The 12339-nt window shown below is 44.2% G+C and overlaps 1 protein-coding gene across 1 annotated transcript; it reads left to right on the top strand.

Annotated features, from left to right (window-relative positions):
• The first annotated feature begins 528 nt into the window (after positions 1 to 528).
• On the top strand, positions 529 to 7675 carry LOC308327461 (intermediate filament protein ON3-like). Its single transcript, XM_080780970.1, has 8 exons — positions 529 to 1035; positions 2468 to 2676; positions 4067 to 4127; positions 4214 to 4309; positions 5232 to 5396; positions 5704 to 5829; positions 6289 to 6553; positions 6911 to 7675. Exons 1-8 carry the CDS (start codon positions 640 to 642, stop codon positions 7216 to 7218), a joined length of 1626 nt encoding a protein of 541 aa, XP_080637096.1. The 5' UTR covers positions 529 to 639; the 3' UTR covers positions 7219 to 7675.
• Positions 7676 to 12339: the final 4664 nt, after the last annotated feature.

Below are 12339 nucleotides of genomic sequence, written 5' to 3'. Positions count from 1 at the left end.
GAGCCCGGGAAAAGGTCCGCAAATTCCCGGGAATTAAAATGACCCAAATCCGGGAAAATATTAAACCCTAATGCACACACACACACACACACACGCGCGCGCACACACACACACACACACACACGCTGTGCAAGAGCAGCTGCATACCATTTAGAAGAGTAATCCCTAAAGAAAAAAAGGAATTTAGGGAGAAAGAAAGAATGAAAGAAAGATAGATAGAAAATTAGAAAGACACTATAACTAAGTAACTAACTAACTAAAACTAACTAACTAACTTGTCTCATTAACACACTCACACACTCACTAACTTTCTACAAACCTAATTAACTAAGAATCTAACAAACAATGGGAATGATACAGTACACGCCCTCCCTGACAATCCAGAAAAAGAACACGTTTTCCCCGACAGCGTCATAGAAACCCTAAAGTGTTTAGTTACAGCACCGCCCCTCCCAGCCGTAGCTGCTGGCCAATCGCAGCTGACTGCAATCCCCTCCCATGACGGCAGGCAGTTAAAAACACTTCACTAACTTGTGCTCTGTCTATCCACTCTGGTCTCTCCCCAGCCATCCAGCCGTCCAGCCTGCCCGCCAGCCTAATCCTTCCTCAGTACAGTCTGAAGCCACTCCAGAACTCACCATGTCAGTGAAGAGGAACGTCACCTACAGTGTCAAGTCGTCCTCCTCGGGGACGGCCCCCAGGAGCTTCAGCAGCATGTCTTACAGCGGACCCAGTGTGGCCTCCCGTCAGAGCTACAGCGTCCGCAGCTCAGGACCCAGCAGGGGCTATGGAGGAGGATCCGGTGGCTCCTACATATCCAGCTCCAGTGCCTACGGAGGCGGCATGGGCCTGGGCATGGGCATGGGTGGAGGTATGGGTATGGGCGGCCATGTCCCTATCCAGGCCGTCACGGTGAACAAGAGCCTGCTGGCCCCACTCAACCTGGAGATCGACCCCAAGATTCAGTCCGTCCGCACCCAGGAAAAGGAACAGATCAAGAGCCTCAACAACCGCTTTGCCTCGTTCATCGACAAGGTCAGTGCTTGTGCTGTACAATAAGAGCATGCAGTGAAACCCATTGAAAGTGTCCGCTTTGACCTCTCTGAGTTACACTGACCCTCTGGACACTGATGATTTCCCTTTGTAGGTGTCTGTGTGTGAACCTTCTCTGTGTCGAGATTGCCTTGTGCTTGTACAACTTAATTATACACGGGGAGCCCATTTCTCCTCCTTCTCTCAGCCATGATGGTTATGCAAGCTGTGTTTGATCAAAGGTTTGATCCATGTGTCTGCAATACTATGCTAATACCTTGGGTTCGACGGCTTGGAGAAAAAGTTGATTTAATCTCCCTTATGGTTTCATCACCTCCCACGGAACGCAGTCAAGACAGAGGAGATAAGAATGTTTGTCTCTAGGGGTTTGGCTTCAGGGCTCATATCTAATGCTTTTCTGGCAGTCCTTTTATAGTGATGGAAAACAGACATGCGGACGAGCGAGGATTCGAGAGCGAGGGGCGAGGAAAGGGAGCGAAGGGTGTGTCCATATGAAGCCCATAGCTAGTGATACGAGTTACCTTGGGAACCTCCTCATTTTTAGGACGTCTGTTGCAGCTCAAAGGAGCTGACTGTCAAGAGGCTCTGTCCTCCAGACTTCAGAGCTGCTCTGTGAATAGAATGCAGCAGCGAGGTGGGGAGGGGCAAGGTTCAGTCGCTGGCCATCACATACCTGTTGTCATACCCCGTTATTAATGTCCACAAATGTCTCTCTCGCCTCCCCACCCCCACGGTGTTCTCCAGCCCCTCCCACCCCCAATGGAGTGACTCCCCCCTCTCTCTCAATCTCTCTCTCCCCTCATCGCACCTAGCTCACAGTTAAATATTTGCCCTTGCTTGTGTGTGTGTGTGTGTGTGTGTGTGTGTGTGTGTATGTAAACGAAAAAGGTTGCCTAGCTTCATAACCATGCCCTCCCCCCTCCCTCCTCCTCTCATCTGGTCTGGCACCCGTGACAACGGATATCAGTCTCCCTTGCTGGGGTTAAATACCTCTTTCCTCGTCATCCATTTTTCCAAACCCGAAATGCACACCTCCCTCCACAGTACATGACCTCCTGTCAGGATGCTTGTACAGCCTTCCTATGGAAAGAGAGACACACGCTGGAATGACCAATGAGCAGCTGGCCCCCGCAGATTAGAACAATAAACACAGTTGATTGTGAATAGCGGCTGAATCCTGCCATTTTGGTTGATGTCCAGGATGTTATCCAAGCTTTTATGTGGCTCTCATGTCAGCGAGCAGCGTTTACATCACCATTACAGGCAATTACAACCTGGCGTCCCTATTATATTGTCCAAGAAGAATAGTTAAATTTTCATTATTACATTATGATAATGTATCCTTTTTCTAATTTCGAAAATTCATGGGAAATGTTTGCCTATAATGACATGGCTTCATCTTTCTCCATACCAGGTGCGCTTCCTGGAGCAGCAGAACAAGATGCTGGAGACCAAGTGGAACCTGTTGCAGGGGCAGACCACCACACGCTCCAACATCGACAGCATGTTCGAGGCCTACATCACCAACCTGCGCCGGCAGCTGGACGGCCTGGGCAACGACAAGATGAGGCTGGAGGCCGACCTGCACAACATGCAGGGCCTGGTAGAGGACTTCAAGAACAAGTGAGTGTCTGTGAGGCACGAGGACCTGATACCCAACCCTTAGGTGGTGGGGAAGGGAAGGGAGGAAGAATACAGGAGGATGGGAGGGATATATCTGGAATTTATGATTCACTACCGTCACTACCGTCAGTAGTCTTGCCTAGCCAGACAATGAGAGATCTCCGCCTAGTGATATGTCTGAGAAATGTAGGGGCTAGAACAGTGGAGAAAATGACCATGCACTGCGTTGAAAATCAATCACATCACCGATCTAATATGAAGGACCACCTTAAAGTCTTTGCATTGGTTCCACAATGCAGTTCCTTTCCCCTAAACTGTTTCCACTCAGTTTTAGAGACAACATTGAATTTAGATGTCACCAGACATAATTTTCAGAGATTCCGGATTATGTGGCTACACATGACTAAAAGATCAGGAGCAAGGGTGTGAAAATAAGCTTAACCCTAAATGGATTATTCCAATGAAGTTGAAGGGAACATGTAGGTGAAAGGATTATTTATGGTCTGTGGACTCATATTTTTTATGGACATGCATGTCTCATCTGTTCTAAATTAAAAAAATACACTGACTCGGAACAGTCAAGGCTCAGGGTTCAAACAAGTTCTGAAATTATTAAGTTTCAAGTAATTTGACACTACGGAACGAGCCGTACGCTGGAGTTGATCGCTATGTGACCTACTCCCCACATCTGTCTGACCGCAGATCTGCAGGGAATGACAGCACACAATAGGCATGTCCTGAATTATAAAACCAACACAATACAAAATAATGACTCGAGACATGAACCTTTCACATGCATGACATAAACAAACACACCCATGCACAGCAGTGCATAGACGATGCAGTGCTGCATAAATCTATTGGCTTCTTATAGACACCTGGAGCATGTTAACTGAAGTCAGAGGGGGCTTGAAGGGAGAAATATGAACACCTGAAACTACTCACAAGTTGCTCTAAATCAACATTTGCACCGGTGCAGCACCAGGGACAGAGTACTCACGCCTCCTAGTGTTGAAGTAACATATTCTCTTGTATGTCCATGAAAATGGAACATGTGTTTCCATTGTAATTATTATTCAATCGGTTAAATATTTTATTCATAGAACGTACAGACAGTACCTTTAAACTGGCATTCTCATTTTGGGCATGCAGGTTTTCAGAATGTTCAACAATCTTTTTTCAAACGAATTGAAAAGTAGTAAAGATACAGCACAAGCCCACCACAACACATCCCATTGTGATGATTTATGCAACTTTTTGAAGTATGGAGACAATGTTTCTGCCCAACAGCGACGATTATGAACATGACTTGATAGAATCGTCACTCGTGTCAAATTGTGATTTAGTTTAAAATGTTATACTAATGACAATCTCTAATGTTTGCACTCAGGTACGAGGATGAAATCAACAGGCGTACAGAGTGCGAGAACGACTTTGTGCTCATCAAGAAGGTCAGTATCGAGATTCAATATTTTAAACTGAACATATTTGTTCTCTGTGCTCGGTTGTCCCTAACGATTTGACGATTCCGTTTCAGGACGTGGATGAAGCCTACATGAATAAGGTCGAGCTGGAGGCCAAACTGGAGAGCCTGACAGATGAGATCAACTTCCTCAGACAGATCTATGAGGAGGTAAGCAATGATTCACTGCCTGACGTCACTCACCCACTGCATCCTGATTGGCTCAGACAAACCCTAGGGCCTCACAAGCACCAGCTGTTTTGGGCCTTGGTTGTACTCACTACTCACAGACTCACTAGAATAAAATCAAAAGAAGCAAAGAGAAGAAATTATAAAATAGAAAACCATCCTTGATTGAATCAATAAAGGTTACAGAGTAGAAATGGTAGCAATTCCGTGTACCAAGCATGGCTTATTTTGATTGCAAACAGATTAATTCTGGGTTGCTTTCATCAACATTATTCCGGGTTTAATTAGCGAGCTGTCTTTGTTGAGTTATGGCATGGTCCCTATGATATTGCCATATATGCCATTTTGGTGTGGGTTGTTACTTTACTGCATTCATGGGTTTTTACACATCTGTTTAGCATCTTGACGAGATGTTTGCCCTACCTCTGGAACTGAAGGAGATGGTTGAATTAACTTGGGTTGAATTGAGAGGATTGAGGATTTTAATTTATACAATGTTGAAGGACCATGTTGATCCTTGGAAATTACTTTTTTTAAATATATAAAAAGCTTCAATCCATAACTTGTAGTGAATACAATACTTCATTTAAATAAATCTGTATCATGTATGGTAGAGTATGTTGTTAATACACTATAAATAAGAACAACATAACTGCAGTGGTTAGAGGTGGTCTCCCTGCTCTTCTATTGAGACGTAGATGTAGATGCTGTTTACAGGTAGGACCACTAGTGGTTGACTAGAGGTATTGCATTACAGTAAAACGTTCTGCACTCGTCTTGCACGAGCGACCTGGGTTCATATCGCGGGTAGGACACGGAAGTTGTGGACTGTAGCTTTAAACAGCCTCAGAATTTGTTTCTGCCTGGTGTTTTAATCCCATGTCTGTCATGGTTCTTCCTCCAGGAACTGCGTGAACTACAGTCACAGATCAAGGACACCTCAGTCATCGTGGAGATGGACAACAGCCGCACCTTGGACATGGACGCCATTGTGGCCGAAGTGCGCGCTCAGTACGAGGCCGTAGCCAACCGCAGTCGCCAAGAGGCCGAGACGTGGTATAAGTCCAAGGTAAGGTCCAATTCCGATGCACTCACACGCTGACACGTGTACTGTAGCTCTCATCATGTAGAATAAAGCCAAAGGCAAAACGTAGTTGTGCGCCTGTGTGCATACGCTTGAAAATAGCTGATCTGCATGTTCACAACGTGTCACAGTGCGGCCTGCTGTGAGCTTGTAGATCCGCCAAAAAAGTATAACAGCGCTATAACGCAAATTGAATCTCTTACATTGGCACCTAACAATGACATTTGAAATCACAATGTTAACATTTGCGCATTATCGATACTGATTGGTTGTTTTTCTGATGTCTGTTTAGTACGAGGAGATGCAGACATCTGCCAGCAGATATGGAGATGACCTGAGGAACACTAAGACAGAGATCTCAGACCTGAACCGCATGATCCAGAGACTGACAGCAGAGATCGATGGCGTCAAGGGACAGGTAAAACATTATGTAGCTCAGAGTAGACTTCTGTAGTTTGCCATCATTGTTTTCATATTTTGGACCATTGCAACTTAAATTAGTCATTTTAATTGCCATACGACGTCTTTGAGAATCATAAAGATATTGTTCCACCATTTTTGTTCTTACTGTCATGTGACCAGGAATGGCGCAGTAAAACACTTTAACTGAAATCAAAACCATTTGTTTTTAACATTTTAGCTTCGCCAGTTTTAACTGAGAATAACACAATTTATTTTCTGAACTTTTTGAATTCTCACCATTGACACATTTGTAGTATAGTATTGTGGCGAAAGCTTCCACAGAAAACAACAGATCGGCAAGCTGACAACGTGACACGTTGTAAAAAAACAACAACAACACACCAGCACAGAGCCCTGAGGGACTACACTCAACCATACAAGTGGTTAATGTCTTCTGTTCTTTGTCTTCTATCAGCGGGCCAACCTGGAGGCCCAGATTGCAGAGGCTGAGGAGCGGGGAGAGATGGCCGTGAGGGACGCTAAGGAACGCATCAAGGACCTGGAGGACGCTCTGCAGAGAGCCAAGCAGGACATGGCCCGCCAGATCAGAGAGTACCAGGACCTGATGAACGTCAAGCTGGCCCTGGACATCGAGATCGCCACCTACAGGAAATTGCTGGAGGGAGAGGAGGACAGGCTGTCCACTGGCATCCAGTCAATCAACATTTCCCAACAGAGCTGTGAGTTTTGAGTTTGCCGTTATTTCCTTGTAATAACTGCAGCTAGGTTATTATTGTTTCCCATGATTATACCCTGGTGTTGTATTCGTTTTCCTATAGGCTTTAAAAGCAATCCCTTCATTCGCAAACAAACATAAAAATTCCATCTCTGGCAAACATTTGCATGACTCTCCTCGTACAGTATTAAAGGATGTAGCCTACAATATGAAGATAAAAACATAAGGCTACACATTTAAAAAGTATGTACAAATGAAAACTGTATAAAACAAAAAGTGTAAAACATCTCTAGATGGTCAATGATTTGATAGATTTCTTCAATTGCCCATTTTCATTCTTGTCCTCGTCCCCTCTCAACAGCGAGCTACGGCGGCGGTTACGGTGGTGGCATGGACAGTCAGCTGAAGAGCAGCTACTCTAGCGGCAACTACAGCAGTTACGGCGGCGGTTACAGCAGTGGCGGCTACGGAAGCAGCAGTGCCGGCTACGGAAGCAGCAGCGGGGGCTACGGCTTCAGCTCCGGCAGCAGCTCCGGCAGCAGCGACGGCTACGGCGGCAGCGGGAGCGGGAGCAGCGTTGTCCAGAACAAGAAGAGTGTCGTCATCAAGATGATCGAGACCAAGGACGGCAAAGTGGTGTCGGAGTCCTCCGAGGTGGTGGAGGATTGAGCAGTTCAGCTGAAAGCGTCCGTCGCGGCCTGCTAGGATCTTCTCCTGTTAGTCTTAGTAGTTTTATACTCACAGCTCACTTCCCCCAAACCGTTAGTCTCTCAAGCCATGACTCTCTCTTCCACAATCTTTGAATGCTACAGAGTGTGCAATTCCGCCTGGTAAAAGTACAGGAATCTGCTCTTCAGACTGGAAGGGTATTATTCGACCTATCACAATGCGGTGTTCACGAAAATGAAGTACAGACTGTCAGGCGGAAGCATTTGAGAATTGTGGGAGCCTAACACGTCTGTCTCGAGAGACTAAACCGCTGTCTAACAACCCAGTCTGAAGCAATTCCTCGCCATTCCTTCTACAGTACCATAGGCCTTCCATGTGTCCGCTAAAAGAAGCAATAGTCCTGACCCGAAAAGAAAAAAAGATCTGAAAGGGACCAAAGAATCTATTTTTGTCAGTCACATTTGAAATGGGTAAAGTAGTATTGTGAATGTACTTAAACAGTGCGGAGGTGTTTTTGGTCAACTAATGTCTTAAAAATGTCTGCTACAGTAGGTAGTGCATGTCACCCCTATGTGTGTATCCTGTAACTGTCAACGGTCGACCCCTTAGGAGACTGCCCACACAATACTGTTGTCCTGAGGTGCTGTTTTTGCTACCAAACCAAATAAAACAGTGTTTACTGAAATCTCCACGTTGTGATGAATTTATCCTTCATTCAAATGAAAGTATGAATAAATGAATTAGCAAATTATGGTTTAAGGTTTTGAATGAATGAATGAAGAAGTTGAGACGAATAAGCAGTCTAAGTCCCTAATTTATTCTGACTCCTCCCCGAAAAGGCCTAGCTGTGTTGACCCCATATACATCATTTATACATTATGGATAATTAGTGTGGACTTAGACTGTTATTCGTCTCAACTGCTCAATTAATGAATTAATGAACATATGAGAGAAACCGGAATAAAATACATCTAATCCTTATATTTATTTATACTATGTGCTATCAAATGAGCGCAGCATGCAATTAAAATGACTGCTAGCATTTACAGTTGTTTATCAAGAACGAGAAATTGCTTTAGAAGAACCTTTATAACAAGCGCCCCTGTTCCTTGACTGCAAAAGGCAAGCCATTTCACATTTGTATAGCCTTATTAGCAGTTAGCACAGGCCTGTTAGCCCAGGGCTTATACTGTACATCTACTCTACTGTATATGTTAGTGCTGGCCGGTTTGCCTTAGTTTCACATATCACTTTCATTCACTTTGGAATGTGGGATATCCCATAAACCCTGCAATGAAGCAATTTACTGTAGGCATTTTGCAAGGTTTTCCCTGACTTTTCAGATCATGTCCTCCCCCAAAACACTGAGGTTAAGATCACTAATGTAATGTGTTGAACTTGTGAAGAACAAAAGCAACAGAGCTTTATTTGTTCAACCAAATATCTTGCTTGATCATGTTACTATAGCTTAGTAGCTTGTTAGTGTTGGAACAGTTTTTAAACCCCAGACTCTGATTTCAAAGTGTGAATTTACTATAGGATTTACTATAGGCTAGGCTAGGTGTAGGGCACGGTAAAAAGATTTAATATTTTAACATCCGTCCTGTTCCGTTTACCCTCCTGCTCCCGTCCACTAAAATGACTTCCGGTTTGCCATCTACTGCTAGCCAGGGTCAGAGGTCAAAAGGCAGAACACGAAAGTTGTTCGACATGAGGAGACGCATAATGTCTATCAATGTTTTATTGTTGACGTTCAAAAGTTTGCATTTTCGATTGAGTGCTATAGCGCTCACCCTTTGGCCAATGGCCGTGGGCTTTGTGTTCTCACCATTTCACATACCTGTCTACCATTAAAAATTTACTTTTTATTATACGTGAGAAAAGGTTATCCTACAGATTGCTACTTTATTAACCAGTGGATCCATCGGACAGGGGCTTGCTTGCCAAAATAAGATTATCTATATCATCACGTTAGATTAAATGGGCGTGTATGTTCTACGCGAGGTGGAACCTACATGGTGGAAACGCTTGGTAAAGAGGGAGTCCGCTGACTGTCAGGTTCATGAGCCATTCCTTTTTTATATATATATTTCACTTGAGTGCTATAGCGCCACCCTTTGGCCAATGGTCCTGGGCTTCATGTCTTGACCGTTTGGCATAGCCCTCTATACCATAATGCCAAGATCCGCGAAAACCGACCGGTTCAGCCAGAACTGCTATTTTTGGCTAAAGGAGAAGAAGAAGATGAAGAAAATATAGCTGCAAGCAGCGATAAGACGGGGTCAAGCAATATATGTGATCACGCTGACCGGTATGAACTTCAGCTACAAAGATATAAATGCACCGTGTAGCTTTGCATCTTTATTTAATCTTTGTATCTTTTCAATCTGCCAATGTGAACGCAGAATTATTTTTATATATTTTTTAATCACACGATTTTTGTAACCCATTTTTCACCTCTGTGTCAATGATCTAATGTGATCCTGGACTCTACACACCCTCCGCCAACCTGGGGAGAGCAAGGACTTGAACTCATGCTTCCTTCATGCCCGAGTGTCCAAGTTGCTCCTTTACACCTTGACAGGGGGGAGTTTCCCCTGGTTGGACGTAGTGGAAGGAACACGTTATTCAAACCAGTTCCTTTCCCCTCCATCAGGCGCCCGGGCTGCCCAGGGGGAGGTAGTTTAGGATTACTGCATGTTTTTTGTGAGGGTACCTACCCTAGGGGACACAGGGAGAACATGTGAGGTACCTACGCTAGGGGACACAGGCAGAACATGTGAGGGTACCTACCCTAGGGGACACGGGGAGAACATGTGAGGTTACCTACCCATATGGGACACGAGGAGAACATGTGAGGGTACCTACCCATAGGGGACACGAGGAGAACATGTGAGGGTACCTACCCTAGGGGACAAGGGGAGAACATGTAAACTCCACACAGAAAGGCCCTTTTGTCAACTCCGCCTCGGGTATGGGCACTGATGACGTGGAGGAGGGAACACGCCCCCAGCACCCACAGTGTCCCCAGCGGGAATCGAACCCAGGACCTTCTAGCTGTCAGGCGACAGCACTACCAACTGTGCCACCGTGCCCCGAACGCAGCATTTTTGAGGACAGCTATTTCTTATCACACCATTTATGGTGGTTAGGTTTCCCCCAGGTGTGGTGGAGAACAGTATTGTTTACCCTCTACACCATATACTGCAACGTTTCATAAACACTTGACTCTGCATGGATGGATTAGGGGCAGAAGAAGAATTTTCATAAAACTGCAATTTTCATTGGCTCATAAAACTAATATTTTTTTTCAACAAAAAGAAAGTACTCCCAATGTTTTACTTTTACTTTAATTGTTTATTTGGACAGGACAATGCATATTAATGGACGTCACATGGATGTAAATACACGGGATATAGCACAGTTGCTAATTTTCATCCACAGTCCTCACAAGAAACACAAAACTAAGACAAAACAAAATTATTCGCGACCTTATTCTTCCGGTCATCACCCACAGCTTCCCGAAACGTATAAAAGGTTAACCCATGTTGACCTGGTTAACCCATGTTGACCTGGGAACGATTCTACTAAATGTTTTCTAAATCCTGACAGTAATCTAAAAAACCCTATGTTTCAAACATTTTCACGTCAAGGACCCCCAAGATTATATGTAATTGGCCGCCGACCCCCATCCGAAAATAACAACAATCACACTGAAAGAATATATATTCAAAGATTTGCGCCGCATTTTCACGATTAAAAACAAAATAGCAGACCTACAAGCTCGTAGCGCGGCACTTAGCTTGTAGATCTGCTATTTGTCAATGGCTAAAGTATAATATAATGCTTAAAAGACCAAACGGGGTTCCCGCCCCAAGATGGGTTAATGTCTGAAACATCCGACGGTATAATTAAACAGAGTTACAATAGAGAAATAATCTACCAAAGACAACAACCTTTTGTGCCATGTGTATATAGGTTTTACATACAAAATATACTAAATTGTGGTGGTCATGTTGATAGTGTCAGATTATGTGATTCCACGGCTTTAGTATCTACCACTTGTCATTGTCATCCTGGAATAGAATGAATGATCATTTGATTGTATGTTATATCATGTGTCAACTCAAATGGGGAAAATGTGGATTTATTACTATTACAACTAACCACTTCTTCCCTGTATGATTCCTCCTCATTATCCTCAGATGTGCATTTTGACCCAAGCATTTGCCACTAACAGGAACTAAAGGGTTTTGCCCCTGTATGAGTCCTCATTCATCTATGGGCTTTTCCCCTGTATGTCCCCTGTATGAGTCCTCATGTGTGATTTTAGACGTTCACTCCGAGCAAAGCCTTTACCACACACGTTACAAGTACAGGGCTTTTCCCCTGTATGAGTCCTCATGTGTTTTTTTAGAACACTACTCTGTGTACAGCCTTTACCACACACGTTACAAGTAAAGGGCTTTTCCCCTGTATGAGTCCTCATGTGTCTTTTTAGATTAACACTCTGAGCAAAGTTTTTACCACAGACGTTACAAGTAAAGGGCTTTTCACCTGTATGAGTCCTCATGTGTGTTTTCAGTTCACTACTGCGTGTACAGCCTTTATGACACACGTTACAAGTAAAGGGCTTCTCTCCTGTATGAGTCATCATGTGTGTTTTTAGATGACAACTCTGAGCAAAGCCTTTACCACAGACCTTACAAGTAAAGGGCTTCTCTCCTGTATGAGTCCTCATGTGTGTTTTCAGTTCACTACTGTGTGTACAGCCTTTACCACACACGGTACAAGTAAAGGGCTTTTCCCCTGTATGAGTCATCATGTGTGTTTTTAGTTCACCACTCTGAATAAAGCCTTTACCACACACGTTACAAGTAAAGGGCTTTTCCCCTGTATGAGTCCTCGTGTGTATTTTTAGAGCAGACCTCTGAATAAAGCCTTTACCACAAACTGTACAAGTGAAGGGCTTTTCCCCTGTATGAATCCTCATGTGTCTATTTAGATAAACAGTCTGAGCAAAGCCTTTACCACACACGTTACAAGTAAAGGGCTTCTCTCCTGTATGAGTCCTCATGTGTGATTTTAGTTCACCAGTCTGAATAAAGCCTTTACCACACA

Source organism: Protomyctophum bolini (genome assembly GCF_963924005.1).
Source record: "Protomyctophum bolini genome assembly, chromosome: 13".
Classification (NCBI taxonomy): domain Eukaryota; kingdom Metazoa; phylum Chordata; class Actinopteri; order Myctophiformes; family Myctophidae; genus Protomyctophum; species Protomyctophum bolini.
Note: the sequence above shows the minus strand (reverse complement) of the source record. Positions and strands in the feature narration are given on the sequence as shown.

Coding starts and splice junctions, on each gene's coding strand:
- LOC308327461 (XM_080780970.1), top strand. CDS start 640: ATGTCAGTGAAGAGGAACGTCACCTACAGTGTCAAGTCGTCCTCCTCG. Junction 1,036..2,467: donor TTGCCTCGTTCATCGACAAG/GTCAGTGCTTGT, acceptor TCTCCATACCAG/GTGCGCTTCCTGGAGCAGCA. Junction 5,397..5,703: donor AGACGTGGTATAAGTCCAAG/GTAAGGTCCAAT, acceptor ATGTCTGTTTAG/TACGAGGAGATGCAGACATC.